Source organism: Haliotis rubra, unplaced genomic scaffold, assembly GCF_003918875.1.
Source record: "Haliotis rubra isolate DU_JTF1 unplaced genomic scaffold, ASM391887v1 Scf1967, whole genome shotgun sequence".
Classification (NCBI taxonomy): domain Eukaryota; kingdom Metazoa; phylum Mollusca; class Gastropoda; order Lepetellida; family Haliotidae; genus Haliotis; species Haliotis rubra.
Genome location: NW_025765966.1, coordinates 36101 through 62785, shown reverse-complemented (window position 1 = coordinate 62785; position 26685 = coordinate 36101). Strand labels below are relative to the sequence as shown.

At 42.7% G+C, this 26685-nt stretch overlaps 1 protein-coding gene across 4 annotated transcripts in view; it reads left to right on the top strand.

Moving 5' to 3' along the window:
• The first annotated feature begins 5370 nt into the window (after nucleotides 1–5370).
• The window catches only part of LOC124274958, a 37408-nt gene continuing 16093 nt past the window's right edge, over nucleotides 5371–26685 (top strand). Inside the window, exons 1-5 of one of the 4 annotated variants that reach the window (XM_046710331.1) lie at nucleotides 5371–6367; nucleotides 6611–6669; nucleotides 6848–6896; nucleotides 7390–7449; nucleotides 9781–10671. In XM_046710331.1, the coding sequence (XP_046566287.1) occupies nucleotides 5788–6367; nucleotides 6611–6669; nucleotides 6848–6896; nucleotides 7390–7449; nucleotides 9781–10328 (1296 nt within the window). In that variant the 5' untranslated portion in view covers nucleotides 5371–5787 and the 3' untranslated portion in view covers nucleotides 10329–10671. Of the gene's footprint in view, nucleotides 6368–6610; nucleotides 6670–6847; nucleotides 6897–7389; nucleotides 7450–9780; nucleotides 10672–26685 lie in introns of those variants that run through there. The other 3 variants (XM_046710334.1, XM_046710333.1, XM_046710332.1) reach the window with 3 other exon arrangements.

The following is a 26685-nucleotide window of genomic DNA, read 5'->3' as shown; positions in this document are numbered from 1 at the left end:
CCTTGCAATTGGTTTAACCCGTGAGACGGAAATGTTTCAATATATATCCAATTGTATATGGCAATGGGCACAGGCCTATGCACCTAGTAAGACATACATTTTGTGTACAATGTCATTCTTAAACCACAGTGATGTCAAACGGCCACTGTCCATTCAACATAGCTTGGTGTCACAGTACACTCCACTCCATTTGAATTTATGGACATGTTTTGTCCAAATCTGCATCATATGTTTATCACCGCAAATTACTTCACTTAGTCCATATTCTATTGTAAATGTCTTCACACTAACACATTTAGTGTTCACTGATGCAAATATTCATCCTTTACTCAGTTATTTAGTGATGCAAAGACTATTTCTACCATCTGTAAATACATAACCCTGAAATACCGTATCTGATATATGATTCGTATGTCGAAAAGACAGATCAACTTAGATTCACTCAGAACAAAACACGTCACTAGCAACCCTGTCGGTACCGTTGTCTGGTTAGTCATGTGTTATGTTCTAGGATATGACTAATCTGAGTGCGTGTAGAGCATCGATAGGTTTCTATTATAATAAATGTTATTGAACTTATCTAATGAAGGTGGAAATTCACCGTCAACAGATCATTCACTACCTGGTTATGTTAAAGCTGTTATAAACACGTTGCTGCTCCACTATCTGTCGTCTTGTTCAAATATATCTATGTTTAACAGTCTTTCAATGAGTCCAATATAATACCAATCCTCGTCTTACTTCTCGTTATTGCTGGAGACGTGGAACTAAATCCTGGTTCCGTTTAAGTGAACTCGCTCCATAAGGAACTATTCATATTATACTTATACTACCTCGTATTTCTAATGAAATCTCTGAATAAGATAGATTATGTTTGACAGAAACACACATTGGTGATTCAGTAAGCACAAATGATTAGAAAATAGTCTAAGACAAAATATTATGGATGTCAACTTGTTTTTGTGTATACACAACGGTGAATGTTGTATTGCTTCATATCCATGTAGATGTCTGATGAGGTTCTTAGGAGGCTCTAGAAAATTGTCCTTTATAGGGGGATAGGAATTAATTTGGTGGTGGTATCATTGTATACTTCTAGTCATTGTTGTATGTTAAAAGAGGGAGAAGATTTAGAGTCAATTATGAACATATGTACTTCCAGGTTTTCCTGTCACAGAAGGGATTATTATTGTGTGCATCGTATAGACCACCTAACACCCTCTGTTATATTGGGATCAACTAGAGCAATCACTTGAAACCGCACTAGATTATACAGTTAGGTTATTTAATCGGTGCTCAACAGCAATCAGCATCATCTGCACTATATTTTAGTCAGGAAGAGCTAACTTAATGCCATTAAAGAGCTGATTCGAGTCACTCAACACTTACAAACTCTGCTTGACCCTGTCGTTATCAGTGACGCTTGTACTTGTGGAGAGTCGAGTGTGGTCGGACGTCAGCACAGATATAAATGATCAAAAGGAGTTGTTGCTTCGCTAACGAAATCTACTGATATGAAAATGTCGTTTGTTAGAGGTCCTGAATTACAAAAATAATGACTATGTCCAGTTAAATGTATACTCATGCCAATAATGGTTGTCACCCCTTCAAATTTTTAAATTGGAGAGGGGTGTAGGGTGGGGTGTGAGGTGTGGGGGGTTGGGCTGGGGAGGGGTGACAACCATTATTGGCATGAGTATATTAATTGAATAAACTGATTGGACTTGTTTGTTAAATAGTTACGAGTCTATTGATACAACATCGACTTGCCACACCTAAGACGGCTGTAGGCACTGGAAGATAGAGACGACCCGTGTGTGGTGTGATGGAGAGTTTCAATCATGGCAAATCTTGGTTTAGAAACCCATGAAATGTGGCAATTTGGACAATTTGTGTGAATGCAGTATATATTAATATATGTCGCTATAGAAATATTCCACTGGTTGCAATTCAATACATCTGTGAACAAGCTAAGGGCGAGAGGTAACAGTTTGATAAATTAAAACATTGCTATATTTTCAATAAATATTATCAAAACAATAAACCTGAAATGACTGAAAGTCATCATGATGTGGCGCTGTGTTGGAATCTGATGGAGGTGTGTATGGGGATGTGTTTGTGGGCAGCAGTGGGATGTTACTGTTAGTTGAACGAGGATTTAAATATGCAGTGATAATTTAATTTACATTAACATGGATTAATGATATATTTAAGCATGTTCATATGCATACAGGTGCTTGTAGCAGGTATGGCTATTTCCCTGTAAAATAGCTTACAATAAGTATTACTTCTGTCCACTCATCTCTTTCTAGTTCCATAATACATTCTACTGGACATCCACCAGGTAAAACCGCGAGAATAACATCATCATCTTTCTCCCTGGTGTCAACAAAAGTATTTACATCCAGAATGTCAAATATGGTGTTGAAGAGTGCATGTCGGTCATTTACATCGAGCGTACAAGACATAAACACGTGCTTTACAATATCTTTGGCAACAGGTTTACAATAACATTCTTTAGAAACAATTTCAGCTGATCCATAGAATACAAGTCTTGCAATATCAGTTAACTGGTCACTCTTCTCTGCAGCTAGCTTCCAGAGATAGTGTTCATTACTGGATCTTATACCGACATATCTTGACATACTAAGTCCTGAATTAAGAAGGACTTAAATCACATTGTCTCGATGAGATTTGATAGCATCATTTACGGCATTTCTCATTAAAAAACTGACAATTATTGACATAGTTAGCACGTGTATCGTTATGGTTATACGTATGTACAAGTTGCAGCATATCATATGTCGGAGATCTTCTACTATCTGCTCTAGTATCTCTGTAATACTGTAGTGTCACGATACTGATGGTTTCCAATACAACAATGCTGGACCTTGAGGTGTACAATATCGTCGATTGTAGTGCATGAAGTGGGCGTTATCGTCGTCACGTGACATGGAGGACTTGTTATCTTAGAGACGTAACTATGCAAGGGATCGGTTAGACAGGTACATTCAGCGTGTGTGTGTAGTCGGGTATGTAGATCCAGGGACAAGAGTTGCTTGTGGAAAAATAGCTAATGGTTTTAGGTGGATCATTATTTGGGAAATAGAGTGGTATTGTTATAGGTAGAACGAGGGGCATGACATAGAGGTAGATAGTTTATCGTGTGCCCGTACCCGCCTCTCCCTCCTCCCCGCCTATCACTCCTACATGAACCTGCTCTGTACCTACTACCCGTACCTGCCTCTCCCTCCTCCCCTGCGTTCGCTCCTACCTGTACCCGTCAATCCATATCTCCCTCTCTATCACTCCTACATGTACCTGCCTGTACTTAAGCATACTACCCGTACCCCGCCTCTCTCCATATCTCCCTCCTATCACTCCTACATGTACCTGCCTGTACCTACTACCCGTACCCGCCTCTCCATATCTCCCCTCCTACCACTCTCCTTCATGTACCTGCCTGTACCTACTGCCCGTACCCATCTCTCCATATCTCCCCTGCGTTCTGCTCCTACCCGTACCCGCCTCTCCCTTCTCCCTCCTATCACTCCTACATGTACCTGCCTGTACCTACTACCCTGTACCCACCTCCTCCTCCCCTCCTCTCCTTTCACCCCTACATGTACCTGCCTGTACCTACTGCCCGTACCCGCCTCTCCATATCTCCCCTGCTCCTCCTACCTGTACCCGTCAATCCATATCTCCCCTTCTATCACTCCTACATGTACCTGCCTGTACTTACTACCCGTACCCGCCTCTCCATATCTCCCCTCCTATCACTCCTACATGTACCTGCCTGTACCCTACTACCCGTACCCGCCTCTCCATATCTCCCCTCCTACCACTCCTTCATGTACCTGCCTGTACCTACTGCCTGTACCCATCTCTCCATATCTCCCCTGCGTTCGCTCCTACCCGTACCCGCCTCTCCCTTCTCCCCTCCTATCACTCCTACATGTACCTGCCTGTACCTACTACCCGTACCCACCTCTCCCTCCTCCCTCCTTTCACCCCTACATGTACCTGCCTGTACCTACTGCCCGTGCCCGCCTCTCCATATCTCCCCTGTGTTCCCTCCTCCCCTCTTATCACTCCTACATGTATCTGCCTCTCCCTCTGTCTGTCCCCTACCAGGCTCTTCCTCGTAACTCTTCTTCAGGGGCGGTGTAGCCTAGTGGTTAAAGCTGTTCGCTCGTCACGCTGAAGACCCAGGTTCGAATCCCCACATGGGTACAATGTGCCCATTTCTTGTCCCCCGCCGTGATGTTGCTGGAATATTGCTAAAAGCTCTTGCGAAAACCAAACTCAGTCAGTCCTTAACTCTTCTCCCTCCTTCCTTCCTCTCAGTCCTCCATTTCTTTCCAACTCGTACCCGCCTCTCCCTCCTCCCCTCCTTTCACTCCTATTCGTACCTCCCTCTCCCTCATCAATAGCCCTCCCTCCTTCCCGGATCTCCCTCCTACCGGTACCTGACTCTACTTCCTACCCGTACCCGCCGCTTACCCTGCACTAAATCCAACTCATACCCGCCTCTCCTTCCTCCTTTGTGTTCCCTCCGAACCGTACATATCTCTCTCTCATCCCTGGCTCCTCTCCTACCCGTTAACGTCTTTCCCATTACCCATACCCCTCTCTAGCCGCTCCCTCCTCTCCTGCTCCCCTCCTACCTGTACCCGCTTCCAACCCTACCCCGTACCCGCCTGTACCCTCCTCACCGGCACTCCTCCTACCTATACATCCCTGGCTCCCTCCTACCCGTAAACGGCCCTCCCTCTACCCCTGTACATCCTACCCGCACTAGCCCCCTCCTTCCTCCCATGCTCTCCCTCCTACCCGTACCCGCCTGTACCCTCCTCCTCGGCACTCCCTCTTACCTATACATCCCTGGCTCCCTCCTACCTGTAAACTTCTCTCCATCTGCGCCTGTACATTCTACCCGCGCTAGCTGCTCCCTCCTCCCATGCTCTCCCTCCTACCCGTAACCGCTTCCTACCCTACCCGTACTCGCCTTTCCCTCCTACCCGTACCCGCCTCTCCCTCCTCCTACCTGTACCCGCCTGTACCTCCCACCCGTACCAGTCTCTCCCTCCTACCCAAACCCGCCCTTCACTTCTCACCTGTTTTCTTCCTTCTGCTCCTATCTGCCTCACCCTCACTCTCACCTCCTAGTAAACTCAGTCTAACATGAGGTTTTTACTCACAAAGAGTGCACAAATATATTTTCTTGGAATCAGTATGCCATTCTTGATAACATGTTCGTATTATTGAATTGAAGTGATTTAGGACAATAATATGTTTGTTTCAGAATGGACGCCTTCCCAAATGTTCTGTCTGTCAGCAGCAGTTTACCCTGAAGGGCCCCTGCCCCCTACCTACTGCCATGTCTACGAGCCGTGTGTGTGAGACGTGTGTGACATCTGCAGCTGGTGGTGTGATATCATGCTCTACATGTCAGAGGGAGGTCAACCTCACAGACACGAGCCTCCAGAAGGATGCAGTGAGACAGAAGGAAATATTCCATCTGACAGTAAAACATCGCCCCACAGTGCTTCTATGTACACACGAAGATGACGGCAACCAGGCTGTGTGTTGGTGTCAGGACTGTGAAGAGTTACTCTGTGAATACTGCCAGAACATGCACAACAGTTTCAAAGCCACCAGACGACATGTTGTTGAAACCATTGTGGACACAGCACCAGGTAGCATGCAGGCTGAACAAGTTTGTAAACTTCACAAACGTTATCCTCTGGAATATTTTGACAAAACTGTAACATTTTAATCTGTATGAAATGCAGGGCCGGCGACCATGCTGAGCACGATGTTGAGGATTTAGACGTAGCTGCTGATGCTGCTAAAGGGCGGATAGAACAACATGGGAAGAACGTGACTGGACATCATACGTCTCACCAAGCATATCTGAAGAGCATCAACAAAGCCGTGAATGACACCAAGAAGACAAGCACTGCTGTGAAGGAGACCATCCACCACACTTTCCATTCTCTGAGGACACAACTCGATCAACGAGAGAGGGAACTGATCATCGATCTTGACAATCAGACGAAGCAGAAACTGTCAAATCTACACACAGAGCAAGTTACCTCTGAAGGCGAGAGTGAACGATGCAAGTGGACCTCAGACTACATCAAGACAGTGCTCAGATATGCTTCGAACTCGGACTTTCTGACACTGGAGAGTTCAATACAAGAAACAGCGCAGACTCACCTCAGATCAGTTCTACCAGAGCTGCACTGTTCACCTGCAGCCACCTTCAACGTGAGAGGACTGGAGAAACTGAAATCCGACATTTCTGAGTTTGGGTCTCTCGTTAGAGATGGATCAGCATCTGATGAACACACACTGACAGGTACTTACTTCTGACTCTGGCAATATATGTTATATATTAGATTTGTTTATTAGTTCTTAGCATACTGTCAAGTGTTTCTGATTAGGCTTTGTCAGAAACACTGATAGCTTGTATATATTTCTCTTGACCATTCATTTAATTTGACTTTAAGATGGTGAGCTGATGCTCGTTCTATTCCTTTCTAACAAAAACTCGGTGAAACATAAAATGATTGATCTGTAACAATTGTGAGTTATTTTACAGACAGAGGTACACAGACAGATGACATTCATCTACCTGACCCGGAGAACACACTCAAGCATGTAAGTACTCCTTAGTAAGCATACGTATATACGTCTCGTAATCTTTGAGGTAATAATTATTGTCACTTGCGTACATATAATGTTCATATTGAACTTATGCGTGTATGTTAGAAGTGAAACAAGCCCACTGTTTTATAAATCTTGAATTGCAACATTGAAATATATTCTTTGTTTCAAGCTGAAGCTTTCGGAGGCTGCTAACGATCCAGCACCACTACCACAGTTTGGTGAGATTTTAGATTATTTTGGAAAAAGTAACGATGGAAAACATCGTTACCGTATGTGTCTCTTTATTTTTGCATGCCATATTTTCAGAAGCACATGCTTCCAACTCCTTTATGATTTAAACAGAAATAGTTATGAATGGGCAGAAAATGGCCTCATAAAATATTTATCCAAATTATATCTTATGTGAACAGTTTTTGGTCTTTTCATATTGACATGATACTGTGATACGTGCACGCTTAGAGGGCAGATATCTGATACCTAATCAATACCCATACGCGTTTGTAATGGACAGAAGTTGAGACTAAACAATGTTGAAAAGTGACTTTACTGATATTAAAGGGCCCCAGATCTGTCTTGGCAGATATTTTGTTAGGTACAAAGGTGGAGTGCCTCTTATTTTAAACAAATTGAAAGTTCCAAGCATAGAAGTTACTGTTTATGTTTTATTGTGTATGAGCATTTTTGTTCTTCAAGCTAGGGAATATTTTGTAGATGCGGGGACGAACACCTACAGTCTGGAAACAGGAACAGGGACCACGTTGGCACTGCAGTGTGAGTATAATCAGTTGCTTGCTTGGCGACGTTGCGCAACTCGATGTTATGCCGTTGTGCGCCCATAAACAGGACAGGTTACTGGATGAAGCGCTCTTTCCTGACCTGTAACCACAGGATACTGTCCAGGTTTGCTGCTGAAACCCTATGACATTGTGGACCTTGTGTGCCATTGGAGTCCGACAGGGTTCTTGTTTTAGACATTCCCATAGTCTGAACAAAGGATATGGTACTGGGTGGATTCAGGTATGCCATAATCTGTGGTATTAGATGCCGTGATGTTGTCCGCCCTTTGAGCATTCATTATAGCGCTAAGTGATGTCCACCTTTAAACACACGATATGGTACTGGGTGTATTCAGGTTTGCCATCATCTGTGGTATTAGATGCCGTGATGGTGTCCGCCCTTTGAGCATTTATTATAGCGCTAAGTGTAGTGATGTCCGCCTTTAAACACACGATATGGTACTGGGTGTATTCAGGTTTGCCATCGTCTGTGGTATTAGATGCCGTGATGGTGTCCGCGCTTTGAGCATTTATTAACAATAGGCATGCCACCGGTTCTACTTCTTCGTGACCTGTGCAGTTTTATCGTGAGTGAGCTTTCGACACTGTTTTCAGAAAATGTAACTATCGTATCTATCAACAGAATCCATATTTCTGTATATCATTACAAACCCTCGGACGTATCGTTATAGACAGTGAAACGTCAGTTGGAAGAAGCAAGGGTCTAAAATTGCATGTGTTTACTTCTTGATGGGGCTTCGAACAGCTGGTAACACTAGGGCTTTGCCGAGGTGGCAAGACTGGGCGTCACGGAGGACATCTGGTGTAATATGAACGTGTCTACAACAGGTCACCGAGACGCGTGTTTACACAAGGATACGTGTATTCGCAGCGATTGACTTGCTCAAGAATAGATGTACTTGTTTTATCCCGTCCCAGTTGGAATTTGCCCCCAAAACTATTACGAATTTTAAGGGGCGACATATGGATGTGCAATCAAAAGCCAACGCACTCAATAAGGTCTACCTGATTCTCACTAACTTGATCTGACTGGTCTACTGTCCCGTTGTATAATGTCTAAACCAAGGGCCTAAAACACCACAAATTTGTTTCATTATCTTTGTTAACATTTAGAACAAATTCTTGGCTTTTGTTTATTGTAAAATAACCCATTGTCGGTGTCAGTTTTGTCAATCAGTGAGATCAAAAGGTGAGAGTTTATACATATATTGAATTTTGACTAAAATGAGTATGACACGGGTTAGAAGCTGGTTGACGACAGTTCAGCTATTTGCATATGAAATATACGTATTTTATGTGACAAAATGTTCACCCATTAACCAAATGTCAAATCCTTGTAATAATGATCAGAGAGGTTGTCAGTCCTCCTGGTGAAATTGAGTGAGTGAGTGAGTGAGTGAGTGAGTTTTTACGCCGCACATAGCAATATTCCAGCTATATGGTGGCGGTCTGTAAATAATCGAGTCTGGACCAGACAATCCAGGGATCAACACCATGAACATCAATCTACTCAGTTGGGATACGATGACATGTGTCAACCAAGTCAGCGAGCCTGACCACCCGATCCCGTTAGTCGCCCCTTACGACAAGCATGGGTTACTGAAGACCAATATTCTAACCCGGATGGTCACAAGCCCTTGTGAAATTGTATTTGATGCTTTCTTGGTAACATCTCAATATATACGAAACTTATTAATTTGAAGAAAAAACCTCTCTTTAAACTTTATGTTTAACATAAAAAATAATTATATGTCCCAGCCAATAGACATGACTCGACCACCTCCCCACACAGAGTGTGTTGAAACTGGGCACAGTGATTGAAGCGGACGTAGAAGTTACCTGTTGACACTGTGTCTGGTGAACACTCAGATGTAAAAATATCATCAAACAACTGCTTTTTATGTCTTATTGTTTAGTACACTGTATAAGAAGAGTTTAGAATACCAACAGTAATAGTTTTATCATGAAATGATGTTTATACATATGAGTTTTCATACGGAAATGTCTATTTCTGACTACTGACAGCAAACCAGCTCAACTAGCAATGTCTGACAAAATGTTTCATGGAGTGTTTATTTCATTGTCAGTCAATATAACATTTAGACTACCCATACAAATATTTTCACAGTATAATTGTGTGTATTTAAGTGACAGTGGTGATACAATTCACACACAGACGAAAATGGCGGCCGATCATTCAGTGTGCTGTTTTGTAAACATTGAAACGAGGTTGACAATAACATGACTAATTTGTTGTCTGAAGTCGGGAAATTTGTTAAACTGTAAACAAAATGTATATTTCCAGGTCCTAAACTTCAACTGGACGCTGCTCGAGCCAACACAGACAGGTGCCACGTAACTACAGTCGGTCAGCTGGTCAACTCGCCGCCCGCCACACCGCACAGACACAGCGGCAGGTTACGGAGATTTCTGGGTACATGTGCCTCCACCCGCATCCCCCTTCCTCCATCCCCCTCTACTGTCACCCCTGTCCCCCACACACCACGATACTGGGAGACACACTCTAGGGTGGGTTTGGTGAGTGGAGGGTGCTGGCGGTATCTTGTCCTGGAGATGGGTGTGGTGGAGGAGAGCCAGGTAGACAGTGAGATGTATGTTTGTTACCAGCGCCGCTCCTGGTGTGTCAGTGTAGTGAGATGTCTCACACACCGGGGGAATCTCTGTACCAGTGTGTGGCAGCAGGGGAGGGAGGGAAGTGTTACGGTAACGCAATGTCTAACACACCCGGCACACAGGCCACCCTCCACTATGGCGTTGTGCTGGATGTGGGGAGGGGAGACTCGCCTTCATCGACCTCAACAGAGAGGTTGTTTTAGCCAAGTTGGATGTTGAGTGGAGCGAGGCTCTTCTTCCCATGTTTGGTGTTGGGGAGCCAGGTGACCACACAGTCAACATGAAGGTGATAAGTGGGGCAGATATCACCATGACTGACACCAAGAAGTCACTTATCTATGACGCCTTGAATTAGACAATGGAATAAACATGACATTGTGTAAACTTGTAAGTGTGACTTATTTATTTCAACTGTCAAATGTAATTGTAGTGATTGAGGCGGACGTATAAGTTGTCTGTCTATGTGCTGTTTGTTGTGGACAAGAATGTAACGAAGTCAGTTAAATGTGTTGTTTTACTGCTTGACTGGAATCTCTTGTGTATAAGAAAGATTTTACATCCACACATGACTATTGTTATGATTATTATTCTGCAGTAGTTGACCAGTTTATCACACATTTCATACATGTCTGGGAAATATCACAACAAATAACTGAGTCACAAATTCATCAAAAGTTGTTTCAAATCATGAATTTATCGCCATGTGTCGTTTCTTCTCTGTAATACAAATGTTTTAAATCCCCACATGAATATTGTTGAGATGAAATTATTGTAGTTGTGAATCCACATACGCCACAGTTGATGTCAGTGAAGAAATATGATGAAAGTGATTGAAGCGGACATAGAATGTCCCCGTTTACATGTTGTGACGTATATTCAGAAATACAATCAAGTTCGCAGAATCTTTTATTTTCCTAATTAGTTGGATTCTATTGTCACTAAAATGTATTTCAAATCCACACATGACTAGTTTATAGATTAACTGAAGCAGAAATGTCAGACTTAGAGGGGCACTGGCTTCTTCCCAGTTGTCAAACACTGTCCGCTAAAGTTCATCAGCTGCCATGGGTCGATTTGCCGGATAAAGTAACTGAGTGTGATGTGAGATTGGGCTGCCGTCTGTAAGGACAGCGGAAATATACTTTGACACATTATCTGTACACATTTCTGAACACTGAAATTGGTCAAATGTAATTATATATGTTATATTTAGGATAACATTTTCTCAATTTCTAGTAAAATTGTGGGTTGAGTCCCTAGTGGGATTCTAATCCCCATTCTCAGAGTGAGGCACGTAATCCCTAGCACGTGTAACATATGAGGATTACAAAGGCTGCGTGTTAATTTACCCAGTACAATGTTCTCAACTTGGGGTAAAGTGAATTTATCAATAATCTACTTCTGAACCTAACAAAATTATATTAAAATTCAGCCCGTGCACAACCACAGATGAAGACACAAATGAAATTGGAAACACTGTTAAAATAGCATCGGGAACTGGTCGTTATAAACGTGCTTGCTATAAACATTTTAGAATGCGTAGTACATGCAGGAAAGATGCACACATCTATCAAGCGTTACCTTGGTGATGCCGTTGTGTCACTATGGAAGCGAAAGTTACACAGTTACACAGGTTTCCGCGCGTTTGTTCGACTTTCGCTCAGTACAATGTACATAGATGCTTAAGGACAATCGTTGTGTGTTTTGTTAGTAAGTGAGCTTGTTTGAACGCCCTCTTAACTGTAAAGATCCGGGTTAGACCCATGCTTGTCGTAAGAGGCGACTAACGGGATCGGTTGGTCAGGCTCGCTGACTTGGTTGACACATGTCATCGTATTGCAATTGCGTAGATCGATTCTCACGCTGTTGATCACTGGATTGTCTGGTCCAGACTCGATTATTTACAGACCGCCACCATAAAGCTGAACCACATTCCTGTCATATTACGACGTGTAAACTTATTAAGTGTAGAAAGTCATATGGTGATGCTGGCCTCAGACATTTACCTCTTGGACAACCGATCACGTTATGGTGCTGACTGACACATGTAGAAACCAAATTGCTAAAATTGTGATCAAACCTGCGATCATTGGCTACTGACGTGCCCAGGGAACGCAACTCTGCACAGTGAAGTTTGAGTAAGAGGGATAGGGTCATGCTCCTTAGCATCCTAAGGGGCTTTGCCGCTGTAACGTTTTTCTTCGAAATTGATTTGCTTGTATTTGTAAAACCCCAGTTTCATCCCTTCACTATATGTCGATATATATAGAAAGCTGTAGGTTATATCCCCAGTGATATTCCCTGTGTCATGGGAAAATGGGACCCACTATTTAAAAGGCACGTCAAGCCATAAGGCAGATTAAATACAATAAGACAATGAAGTATTGGCCATTCTAAGTTCCAATAGTTCCTGCATCGGCCTGAACACATTTTGCACAGTCGGTACAACATGCACATTGCCATTTAAAGACTTTTTAATTTTGTTTTCTCTCTTCAGGTTGCTGCAACTGCAACTTCCATAATTCTTTCAATGGTTCTCCCATTTCCATAGAAACACAAAAATATATACTAAAAATAAAGGTGAAGGTTCATAATATACAACTAGATCCATATCTTGTACAAGAATCTTGTATTCTAGAAACAGGAATTTCACCAAAGATGCCACTTTGTACATGATATACAACTAGATCCACATCTTGTACAGGTTTCTTGCATTCAAGAAACAGGAATTTCTCAAAGATCAAAGATGTTAGTTTGTACATGATATACAATTTGATTAGTATCTGCTTCATGCATCAAGGATGTTCGATAGTACATCTCCACAACATTCTATCACTCCCAGCACTAGCGGTTGAAGGTGTCATCAATATACCTAACAACATATTTTGTATAGCAGCAAGTCTCTGAATCTTGCAGTGTAGCTTCAACTTGTTGCACTGTGATCTCCATCTGGTTTATCCTGTGCAGAGATCTAGTCTCCATCACTGTCTTCATCACGTTAACCTGAATATCGTGGGCTGGTTGGGGAGTACTTGGGTGTAGTTGGTGTGTATGTGGGTGAGGTTGGGGAGTACTTGGGTCTTGTTGGGGTGTATGTGGGTGAGGTTGGGGAGTACTTGGGTGTGGTTGGGGTGTATGTGGGTGAGGTTGGGGAGTACTTTTTGGGCTTGTTGGGGTGTATGGGGTGAGGTTGGGGAGTACTTTGGGGATTGTTGGGGTGTATGTAGGTGGGTGAGGGAGTACTTGGGTGTGGTTTGGGTGTATGTTGGGAGGTTAGGGATGTACTTTGGGGCTTGTTGGGGGATGTAGGTAGGAGAGTGGTTTGGGTGTATGTGGGTGAGGGTTGGGGAGTACTCAGGGCTTGTTGGGGTGTATGTAGGAGAGGTTGCATCCAAGAGCAGGTCGAAGCAGCCTGTGCCGATGTTGGCCAGCTGCCCCAGCATAATGTTCTCAGGCACACCTTTCATCGGGTCGTGCTCGCCGTTGGCTGCTGCCTCCATAAAGATGTCCACCTGACAACAAAAAGTCATCACTGATTTCTCATGACCATCCTAGGTTTTACATAATATACATCAACAGTAAAACATCTTTTCACCATCAAATTAGTTTTAATGTAGAAGGAAGAAAGTCAGTCTAAATGCAAACTAATTACAATAAAATCTTATCCGATTCAAATATTTTCATATATATAATGTCAATAGCAGAATGTTCTTGTCATCAGTCATCTCGCCATATCAATTACAATTCCATCATGAAATATGCTAAATAAGCTAAAATATCTTATACAAACTCTGCAGAATGATATGTTTGCTTGTTAATTATCACTGAAGGAGGAAAAACCTGAATAATTATAGAGTGACCATTCTGTTTATGATATAACCAAATGTATAATTGTGTCGTCTTTTGGCTGACTGTACTAAAGATGCACAGAAGAACTGCTGAACTTCAACACTAGTGTTAATACCGTGACGGGTGACCCTTGGCCGTCATCATATCACACAGGCAGTCGAGGATGTAGATGTCATGTTGACTGATTTTGAATGAGCATACTGACGAATGGAGGCAGCAGAGTGCTATAGGCCTTTTGTCATTCGCACTGGCATTGGTTCAGTGGTGAGTGGAGGTAGTCGAACACTCTGAATAGGAATGTCCATTGGTGCCTATTATGACATCTGAGGGTACAGTGAGAATCTGCGGAGCATACAATTTGACTGTGAACACACTGTCCAAAGTCGAAGAGTATCCGCTACCTACATTGGAAGAGCTGTGTAGCAAGGTAGCAGGATGTGAGAAGTTTACAAACATATGCTAACCAAAAACCTGTTCCAGATGAAAACTCCAGAAAATATGTGCTTATCATCACACCCAAAGGTATGTTTCAATACACCAGACTGCCTTTTGGTCAGTCGTCGTCACCTGCAATATTTCAGGGGTCATTGACACCTTACTTCATGGGATTAACTCTTGATCCAAATACATGTATATGTACATGCTTGATATCATCAACCCTGGCAAGGATGATCCCCAACACATCAAGACTTTGGATGAACTTATGCAAATACTTTCTGATGCAGGTTTGAAACTGAAACCTAAGAAATGTATGTTTATAGCTGAAGAAATTGATTACCTGCGTCGCAGTTTGGATATAAATGAGCTACAAATGTACAGAAACGTTGAGGCCATAAAACAAGGCTCCTCATTCAAGAACAGTAAGTGACTTGCGTGCTTATCTTTGGATTTTGAACTATCATCACCGATTCATTCCTGACATGACTGACATATTGGATATTGGACATGAAAATGCCGCTTAGGCCTGGGTAAAGAGAGAGAGGTGTTTTTCTCCAGTCTAAAAACGGAATATGAATTCAATTAGAATATGTGCGTATTCACTTTTACTCTTCGAAACCAATATTACTACAGTTTGGGTGAGTGAGTGGGGGTTATTTTACGCCGCACTCAGCAATATTCCAGCTATATGGCGACGGTCTGTAAATAATCGAGTCTGGACCAGACAATCTAGTGATCAACAGCATGAACATCGATCCGCGCAATTGGGAACCGATGACATGTGTCAACCAAGTCACACTGTTATTTATGGTTTGCCGAAATTTCACAAACGTATTCTACAATAAAAGAAACGCAAAAGGAGAAAAGATGAAAGTTGACTTTTGATGATAACTGTGGAAAAGAAATTAGTAAATATGAATTTCTCATGTCTACAGGCATTTTGTGCAGGTAGAATATAGTGCGGTCAAAGAATACCTAAAGTAGTGAGGAAATGCACATACCCAACCACATGGGAGAGTGGCAGCCAAACACACCAACTTGAACGTGTGCACTGGGATTAGAAACGATCGGTTTTCATAGTACAACTCTGAAAAAGAGAAACCACGAAGCCGTCAGAAGCAGCGGCGCTACCGTCGAAACGTAGTGACGTGCAATGGACTGCTGGATTACATAAACGATCGATTTTCATTTGTCTGTCATCACAATTGTACAACTCTGAAAAGTGAAACCTGGCCACGACTGACAGACACTCATTGCAACAGCGCTATCGTCCGATTGCAGACAGGCGACCTGGCTTCAGCTGTAGCCAGGATTTTGTACGTATCGCCATGCTCCATTACAAGACCATGGCAACGTTATCAGATGCAGAGGTCAACACGTGACCTATCCAGACTCGGTCGACCACGTGTCAAACCTCGGGGACAGGTTCACACGAGTTTGTCACTTACGTGATCAACTCAACAGGCCACCTCTTCAGCTCCAAAACATACCAGGATTGCGTAGGATTTAAGCCCAGAAAGTGAGGAATATTCAACACGCCGCAGGTAATCGCTAGAGACAACCAGTTCAAGGCGTCATTCTGTCTGATCAGCATCGTCAGCTGTGATGTCAATGGTGTCAAGAGCACAGAGCATGGCCACCACAGCTATGGAGACGTGCGTGGTTTCGCTTCACCATAAAGACTTAAGACGTCGTGTTTACAGAGTTGGTGGGGAAAGTTATGCTCGAAACTGTATAAAGGAAGTGGAAAGGTTTGGTTGTATGAATGTAATGATGTGGGATGAAGTCTCCCATACCGATAGAACAGACATGGCCCAGGGCAACTGAATGGTACAGCATTAGACAGATAAAATTCTTCAGCCACACGTCCCTCCAGTTATACAACAAGCTAACGTCATTTATCAACACAACGCCAAGACTGGCAACGGCCTTTGAAGAACTCCAATGTCCAATGATTACCATGGCCCTGAAGGTCTCTAGATCTAAACCCCATGGAACATTTATGGGATGCTCTTGACCAACGTCGGCGATTACATCAACATCAGCCACAGAACCTTCAACAGTAGCTCTGTAGGAAGAGTGGCTGAACATACCCCAGGACACAATTCACATCAGATATGCTCCATGGGACGACAATGCCAGGCAGTTCTGGACTCTCATGGGGACCATACAAGACACTGAGAACCTATGACCTTCACCTTGACATTCGATTGTTTCATATGCGCCATGATGAAGTTCGGTCAGTGACATTCACTTGTGGTAAATTTGAACAATCTATTATGATCTGTTGATTATATATATAATACATAAAGGATACATCTTTAAATCACATTTGCGTTTCATTTTGGGCAGAATATATGTGTATGGGCATACTTTTGAGATTGGTAAAGACCATAAATAACTACTGTCACCACTGATGTGGTATCCCCACGCATTCAACATTGGTCTGTTTTGCTTAAGCATATACATAACTCTACTATGCTCTACAAGAAAGGCTGTGATATAGCAACGCAGTCAAATTCCCATGGAAGATACAGAAGAGAGCTTGGTGGTGAGTGAGTGAGTTTTGTTTTACGCCGCACTCAGCAATATTCCAGCTATATGGCGGCCGTCCGTAAATAATCGAGTCTGGACCAGACAATCCAGTGATCAACAGCATGAACATCGATCTGCGCAATTGAGAACCGATGACATGTGTCAACCAAGTCAGCGAGTCTGACCACCCGATCCTGTTAGTCGCCTCTTACGACAAGCATGGGTTACTGAAGATCAATATTCTAACGCGGACCTTTGCGGGTCGTGACTACGCGAAATAGCAAACCATTCCTTCCTCTCGTGCGTCCATCAATGTACAGCAAATTATTATGCCTGAGTTTGAGATTGATGAATCAGAAAAGCAGAACAACGGGCACAATGTATGCTCTCTGATTGGCCAATTTCACTTGAGTCATAATAAAGAAAACTGTCCATTCACCTGTTACAGCAACGTTCACCTCCACTTAATACAGCAAAACATCCACCAGTGCATCCACCAGTGCGGGTGGAGAAGTCAACCCCTTCACAGCATCCACCTGATACGGAAGTGGAGAACACAAACGTTGAGCGATCTCTCCTTGCTTGATCGGATGATCGCTGAAGGATTTTTAAAGCATCCACCTACAAGATACTTCTCCCAGCATCCTTAGTAGTAGTCAGCGATGGCGTGCCTCTAAACCTTAATGTCTGGCACACTAGCAAGAAAATAAGCCTGAGCAGCGGGACATTTGTTAAGGTGAACGTTTAGCAGTCTTTAGGGGTGTCTCCGCAGAGCAGGCAAGGAAACAATAGATTGCTTAGGTCGGATGGGGAGGGTAGGACTGAGTGAGTGAGTGAGGGGTGGTGGGGAATATTCCAGCAATATCACGTCGGTACACCAGAAATACTTCTCAGCATCCTGTAGTGATGATCATGACAGCGTTAGCACTCAAAACTTAATGTCTAGGCATGACTATTTTGGAATAAAGAAACCAAGCCTTGAAACAACGGGACATTTAACAATTAAGGTGACGAAGAAGCTTTTTAGAAGGGTGTCTACAAATGGCCAAACAATAGATTCCAGTTTCATCGGCATGCTTTCAATCTCGATGAGTGGAGTGAAGGTTGGTTTTACGCCGCTTTTAGCAATATTCCAGCAATATCACGTTGGGGACACCAGAAATGACACATTGTAAATCGAAACCGGGTCTTCGAGCTGTAAATGATGCCCCCTCACATCCCCGATACTGAAAGCACTGATGGAGGTTCTGTCTCTAAATGACGAAGGGCTTTGACTAAAAGGAGGTTTTGACTTTAAATGATGGAGGTTCCTGTCTGTAAATGATGAAGGTTTTGACGGATGGAGGTTCCTGTCTGTAAATACTCAAAGTGAGCCTATAAATGATATCGGTTTGTCATATATGATCGAGGTCCTGCTCCAAGGAATGATCAAGGTTCTTTTTCTGAATGATTAAAGTAAAAAATCAAAGTTTGTCTTTAACTGATAAATGTTCTGTCTGTGAACGATCGGCGTTCCGCCTACAAATGATCAAAGTTCTGCCAGTAAATAAGCAAAAACCTGTCTATGAATGATCAAAATACTAACATCATCCCTGTGCGTGAGCTTCCTACCCACTCTGCCGAATTATCCAAGCAGTGACATGACAGACATGGCGTGAAAGTGTAAATCGGATTACTTAGTGTTTGGTTTCAAACTTTGCAACATTTACCAAAGTAAGTAATGTTTTCAATACTCTCGTTGTCAAGTTATTGTAGATATATGTTCAAATAAGCTTAACTAAGACTTCAAAGGATTAGAGCTTTGTCAGATATGACGTCAAGTCGGTAAGAAACATCTTCCTGGTCATAAAGTATTAAACGCTTCACGCGTTAAAGTTTGAACATGTTTACACTTTTCGTTGAACGTGATGGCTAAAGTCATCTTGGAGACATTTGAGTGAGTTATGAGTACTGTACACATATCTTTGAGCTTACATCAGTTTTTACAACGTTAACACTTCAGTTTAAGTTATTGTTCAAGATGTTGATGAAAAGTGGAGTGGCAGAAAAACCCAAATCACATTAACATCGCGGACTTGCCCAACGAAAAATGCTGTTAAAGTTTTATACACAGTGACAGGGGCGAACACGGTGAATATTAATCGCTAAGATGAAAGCATGTGTTTTTTCAGTTTCAGACTGATGTCTGCATTGTTTATCATAAGTAATTGTTGTTTCCTTGTTTTGTCGTGGTATTCTAGTGTATGCTCTTCACAAAAATATACGGAACAAAATAATTTCGGATAAAGTTATCTCGGCTTATTGAGTAGGTGCAGGTGAGGTGGTGAAATTGCTGTTTGGACGTCGTGCTTGAGAATATTTCGCTCATATGACGACGTGCATGCGTGTCTATGTGTATGTGCGGCTGCTTGTACTAGCCCAGTCTTAAGCTGGTTTTGCTGTTGATGCTAGCCCACTGAGATACTGGATGCCGCGCCAGTGAAGCATGATTACCCTACTCAGACACATTATACTTTGACTCCGAGCCGACCAGTCCTTTGTTGTAAAATCTTGTTTAATGCCGAGCGGTTTTTATCAGGGGTATAAATACTTTTCAATGAATACTGGAAGTGTCGTTTGAAAATGAAATTACCTACCTTCAAAGACTCAAAAGCAATCGACACATAAAAAATATGTTTGTCTCTCTTTTGTTAAATCCTCTGTATGAGCTCGCCCATACCACCTAAATTCGGTCATTAATTTAGTACATGTGTAAACTTCACCTACTCGATGTGACCAATACATTTATGGACTTTGAACTGACCATTGTATGGTACGAAGCGCGGGAATTGGTGTGCGTTGGTTCAATTTTAGATTCCCAGGGTGTGGGTTCGAATCCCGGATGGGACTCAACCCAACAAAAGTACTAGAATCTTTACTTTACTAAGAAAGTGTAATCCCAAATATCACATATGTTGCAGATTCAAAGTGATTATGATCTTTCATATCACAATAAAACCAGCGTCACGTCAGACTTTGTAGTACTTTATGTATACTTCCTATCAAAAAGTTTGGACTCGCGCTAGTGTAAATGTAGCCATTTACTTATGTCAACTGTTCTGTTTTGCAAAACGTTCCATACAGTTTAAAGGTACTGTTTACACATGAACTGATGTATTGTAAAACACGTTTGTAAGGTTGAAAAGATTATTGTCATGAGTTCAATAAATGATTAAACTCAAGACTTTACACCAAAACGTCGCTGTTCAGATCCACGATATTTGCACATGATTTCCAGCAATTTGATGCATGATCCTTGTACAATTCATCTGCATATGGTTTGCAGTTGGTTCCCCAAAGTTAGTGGAGAAATTCATCTTCGATGTAACCCATGCATATATACATAACATAACATATAGTGAGTGCTGTAAGTGAGAGTCCCTAAACTTTTGATGGGTAGTATATAATATATATAACTGAGTTATGTTCCAGGGGCGTTAGACTCATTTCAGAATTATTCATCACTGATGAATTTACGTATCACTGAAATTACTGAATGTTGATTAAAGCGGCGACTCGCTCATTCCACTTTCCTCGGACGTTCCTCTCACGTGATGTGCCGTGATACAACTGAAATATGGCGAAATCAACGATTACCCAACTTATTCATTTTAAACTTCAAAACAATATAGTAACAATAATGGCTATTTATAAAGCGCCTGTATCCAGGCACTTGTGCATGCTCAATGCCCTAACACATTATTACCCCGGTTAACCCCAGTTGCCTGTGAGGCGTTGGAATGTTATCAGTCACAATGACTTTTCCTAACGGGTACCCATTCACTGCTTGGTGAACAGAGGCAAGTTTGAACAAGCTCACTTGGCTAAAGTGAGACCACATGTGCCACGTGTGGTTCGTTGTGGGGCAGGACTCAAGTCCTAGAAACTCTCAGGAGTCAAACTGCCAAACACGGTCACCAATCACAACGTTGCTGAACTTCAACTGATTTATGGCATGCGCCAAAGCCATACTGCGGTATGCGAGATGGAGCCAAGTCGTACCTCCGCCACGGACTACCGCCCTATGACGCTATATCACATATCATGCAGTCTCTCCAAGATATTGCATAATTATGGGATTTTCTATTATTGACGAGTTCCATGTCTAGATATACATATATAATAGGATGGTCAGCTTTGTTGAGAAAATATCTTAAAACGTCAAGAATGACTGACTGACTGAGTATGGTTTTACGCCGCGTTTAGAAATATTCCAGCAATATCACACAAGAAATGGGTTTCACACATTGTACCCAATTCGAACCCGGGCCTTCGGTGTGACCAGCGAACACTTTAACCACAAGACTACCCCATCGCCCATTAAAACGTCAAGAACTATTTCTATTTGCGTAGTTATCCTTGGTTTATATAAGTTGTACGGCTCCGCGTTCTGTCACGGAAGCCTTTCGTAGACATGGTAGAGTGTAAGTCCTTATGTCATGATCCTCACAGTCGTTGTAGTATTGCTGGAATATATAGATAAGCGGCGTAACTCACTCACTCACTCACTCCTGTGTCATACAACTCGCCAATAGTGTATTTCTAACGTTATGTTCTCTCTCCTTTTCAGAGTACAAGGTCATCTATGGGCAGTGATGACGTGAAGGAAGTGGCGTCACACAACATGTCCGTGTGGTGTTAGAACGCTACCTCGATATAGCCACGCCGTCAGAAGTGGTGCCGTGTCCTTGTCAACCGTTGTCATGGAAACCGTCTCCTGACTGTGGCCCTACCAGTACTGTACTGGATTCAACCGAAACAAGTTATAAGACAAAGCACATTCCAATGACAAATTATCTCCCTTAGGTCCTTGACATTATGTTATCTTCTACCTCTGATCGCACAGTACTCTGGTTGTGATGGTTGATTGATTTATTATTATTTTCATTATTATTATCATCATTATTATTATATACGTTATTTGTTTTATCTTAGTTGTTTTCAATGGCGTTTCTCCGGCCTGTTTCTTCATGAACACTTTACAACGCCTGTATTCTCTTTGTAAGCATTTGTTGTTTTGTCATATTTGATATGTGCACGCAAACTTCAAATAAAGCCGAAGACTTGATGGATTTTGTTTTCTTGTCTTTTACGTCCCAGTCAGCAATATTCCAGCTATATGGCAGCCGGCCGTAAATAATCGAGTCTGGACCAGACAATCCAGTGATCAACAGCATGAGCATCGGTCTCCGCAATTGGGAACCGATGACATTTGTCAACCAAGTCAGCAAAGCCTGACAACCCTATCCCCTTAGTCGCCTCTTACGTGGGATTTGCTTGTGATGGGATTGGGAGGGTACGGCTGAAGGATTTTAGGGGTGGTGGGGAAAAGAAGTGTACAAGAGTTACACTTCTCAGCATCCTGTAGTGATGATCATGACAGCGTTAGCACTCAAAACTTAATGTCTAGGTATGACTATTTTGGAATAAAAAGAAACCAAGCCAGAGCAACGGGACATTTAACAATTCAGGTGAGAAGTTTTAGAAGAAGTTTAGTTTATAAGGGTGTCTCACACAGCAGGCAAACAATTGATTCAAGAGTCACTGGAATGCCTCTTGAGTGAGTGAGTGATTGAGTATGGTTTTACGCCGCTTTAGCAATATTCCAGCAATATCACGTCGGGGACACCAGAAATGGGCTTCACACATTGTACCCATGTAGGGGAATCGACTTGACAGCACCCCAACATACATCAGTTACAGCCTGACAGGATCCGAAGACAGTCACAGCACTCTCCGAGATCGAGTGGTTCAGCATATGAACAATGACATTAATGATGAACTAAAACATTTCCTGAACCAAAATGTCAATGAGTACATCAATATTTCGGGAATTTCCTGAGGTGGATTGTGGGCATCAGAAGTTATGTCAACAGCCAATCTGTTAAAATGTGACATCTATATTTACAGTGCAGTTGGTCAGTCAATGCAATGGCTGATGTACCCTGCCAGCTTCAGCTTGAAAACTCACACTGATTATGCTTTGTATCTGGAAAATGTATCGGACCATTTCAATGTTGCAACCAGTGTTTAATTGTGTGAGAAGTACAATAAAATTATAGCAGTATCCTTTAATCACTTGTTTTCTGTAGGGGTATAATCTGGGCTAGGGGTATACTATGGCCTAGTTCAGAATATACCCGGGGTATAAACTAGGCTAGCCCAGTTTAACCCCGGGTATAGTCTGGGACAGGGGTATACTCTGGCCTGTTACACCGGGTCTTCGGCGTAACGGCCGAACGCTTTAACCACTAGCCTATTCCACCGCCCCATCACATCCCGAGACTGAAAGCACTCACCTTTAGGGGCGGTTGGGAAGCCATGTGGTTAAAGCTTTCGCTCGTCACGTCGAAGGCCCGAGATCGATTCCCCACACGGGAACAATGTGTGAAGCCCATTTCTGGTGTTCCCCGCCGTGATATTGCTGGAATATTGCTAAAAGCGGCGTAAAACCACACTAACTCACTCCTCACCTTGTTGATCCCTTCCCAGGACAAAGCGGACACAAAGCTTTGACTAGCTGCAAATCTACCATGGAAGAGGTGTGTTGAAGTGAAATGGCGTTTATCATCGCGTTACATCTTATTGCACTAGATTATGGACGTGTGCGTATGCGTGTGCGCGTTGTGCGTGCGTACGTGTCTGTGCGTTTCTACGAAATACCTTCAAATAACATATGTGATGATTTCCCACCCGCCAACATCAGTGTTACAGATTATTGCACTGAATTATGGAGGCGCGTCTGCATATGCGTGCGTGCGTGCGTGCGTGCGTGCGTGCGTGCGTGCGTGCGTGTGTGCGTGCGTGCTACCTGTCCCGATTAATGCCGGTTATAGGGGTAACCAACTGATATAAAATGTCGTTTGACATGAGAATTCTAGCCGGACACTACATACGGCCGACTGGTACCTGGTTTATTATCTTATGTCTAGAGGGGTGGTGGGTAGCTCGTCACGCCTAAGACCCGGGTTCGATTCCAAATACGGGTACATGTGTGAAGCCCATATCTGGTGTCATCGCCGAGATATTGATGGAATATTGCAAAAGAAACGGCGTGAAACCATACTCGCTCACTCACTCACTCATTCACTCTTATGTCGAGAGCCAGGCAATAAAACAATGAGTACCCTCCTTTAACACGACTACCAAGGCATCTGCAAGAGCACGGGGGCCTTGTAAAGAGGTAAGACCTGGGCCTTTTCGGGGCCCACGGGAATCATCGTGTGAATTTGTTCAAATGGTTGACATCCAGCTGTAGTTCCTTTATTACAAACGCGGTGAGGAATCCAGTGGATAAAAGTCTTAGGTTCGAGTTCAAACATGGGTACAATGTTCGATTGCTGTAACCACTCCGGCAACCCTACCGCCCCCGACAGTTACGACTAAAACTGCAATTTTTGCGAAAGATTAACATAACTACTGAGTTTTGTTATCATGTGGTTACAACTCGGGAACGTATTGGTAGTCATATGACCACGACCGTTATATTTAGCAGTGATGCAGCTCAAAGTTGGTCAATAGGGCCTGTAAGTCTCGCTATGCGCTTCTTCCGGTACTTTCGATATGAGAGACGGGGCCCAATTTACTTCCGGGACCTGATTTTTCCGATGACAATCCTATATTCAAGAACCAGTTCTTTTCCAAATTGCACGACCATCAAATATGACTTTACTAGACCGGACCGTTGGCTAATTTGGGGATGGTTAGATGGGAACGTTGTTATTCCTGCGAGGATTATCGGTTCCTTACTGTCAACTGACAACCATGAGACATTAAAAAAGGTATGAAACGTTGTTTGTCACCGAAAGTACTAAGGTCTCGCGAAGTGCCGTGACCTACTAAGGGGCCCTATAGCGCAAGGGCATTTAGGGACTTTTTTCATCTTTGAGTTCGCTGGTAAAAAGCATATTCGCATCATACAAAGACAACCAAACCAAAATCAAAACCAAAATACCCAAACAGCACCAAAAATATCCAAAACAAAACAAAAGGCTTCCAACAGCAGTCCCACAAATCTTCTCAAAACATTAAACCCCGACCTGTGCATGGCGGCATTAAAACCAGGAAGTGATGCGCTTTTAAAATAGTACTTAAAAGATTAATCTTCTTTCGACATGAATAATGTCAGCACAAATTATTTCCAAGCTGTAATCAATAAAAGTAATGTCCTGACATTTCACAACACCCACAGATTGTTTCTGACATTCTGCGAACGAATGACGAGAGAGGGATTTTATCATAAGCAAGGAATCGTGGTCGACATTAAGACGACATAAGTACCGTCCGCTGTAAACGTATTAACCATTGAGCTAGTTAAGCCAACTTTTAGATATTGACACACGATACAGTAGAAAATCAGAACAGTTATCGTAGAGTTGAAGTGTGTTTTGTTCAATAAATAGAATTTAGTAATGGCATTCGTCAAGCAATAATTATCGAGTTGTCTTAGTTATCCCTCGACTGTATCTCATAGTAAAATCGCATCATCTGCTAAGAGTAGCATTAAAATGTCCAAGTAATCTGGAAACAGTTGAATATCATAGTTCCAAAAGATGCCCTATCATCATATTATTCACAGATAAACAATAAAAATAGGATGGTGGTGGTAGTGGAATTGGGTTTAACGTCGTGCTTGAGAATATGCGTGTGTATCTGTAGCTGCTTGTACTAGCCAGGACTGAAGCTGGTTTTATAGTGCTAGCACACTGAGATACCATGCCGCAGTGAAGCATGAATACCCCACTCAGACACATTATACTGACTCCGAGCCGACCAGTCCTTGTTGTACCCAGTAATGCCGAGCGCCAGGCAGGGACCAACAAGTACCATGAAATACACAATGCCATTATAGAAAGTGGTCAAATGCAGTATATGTTATATTTGGGATACACTTTCTCAGTAAAGTACAAATTCTAGTACTTTTGGGGTTGAATCCCAACTGGGTTTCGAACCCACACCCTCAGAGTCAGGCACCAAATGGCCAGCACACAAAGTCAGCCGCCTAACCCACTCAGCCAACGCAACTTCCACAAAATGGAAGACGGACAACTGGTAGTCTAGACTGTGGACTTTGTGTATTCCTCTGATAAGTATAGATTGGCACGGCTCCCACGACCGAAAGCTATTATTACACAATGCCATTTAGAAAGTGTTCAAATGCAACATATGTCATATTTGGGATTACACTTTCTCAGTCCGGGATTAGGCGGCTGACTTTGTGTGCTGGCCATTTGGTGCAAGACACTGAGGGAGTGTGTTCGAAACCCGGATGGGATTCAACCCTAAAAAGTACTAGAATTTGTACTTTACTGATAAAGTGTATCCCAAATGTGATATATGTTGCATTTGACCACTTTCTAAATCCTCAAGCAATGGCATCAATGCTAAATCCTCAAGCAATAATTATCAAAGACACATTCTATTTCCTGCTAGTGTTTAAACGATAGTGTTTCGTTAAATTGTTGATGTAGAAAGTCAAGGTTCAACCTGCCAGTGAGCACCAGTCATTTCACAGTGATACGCGATTCAATCCAGTGGTCGATACTATAAGCATCTATGAACCGGCCAAGGCATTATTATCATCTGATCCCTATTGTAATGTTATCCTATGACTGTTGTGAAATGCATAGTGTTTTCTCTGCCTTAGAATTAGTGAAAGGGATAAAGAGAGGTTATTTATCAGTGTACACGATCGGGTGACAATCCAAAGCAAATT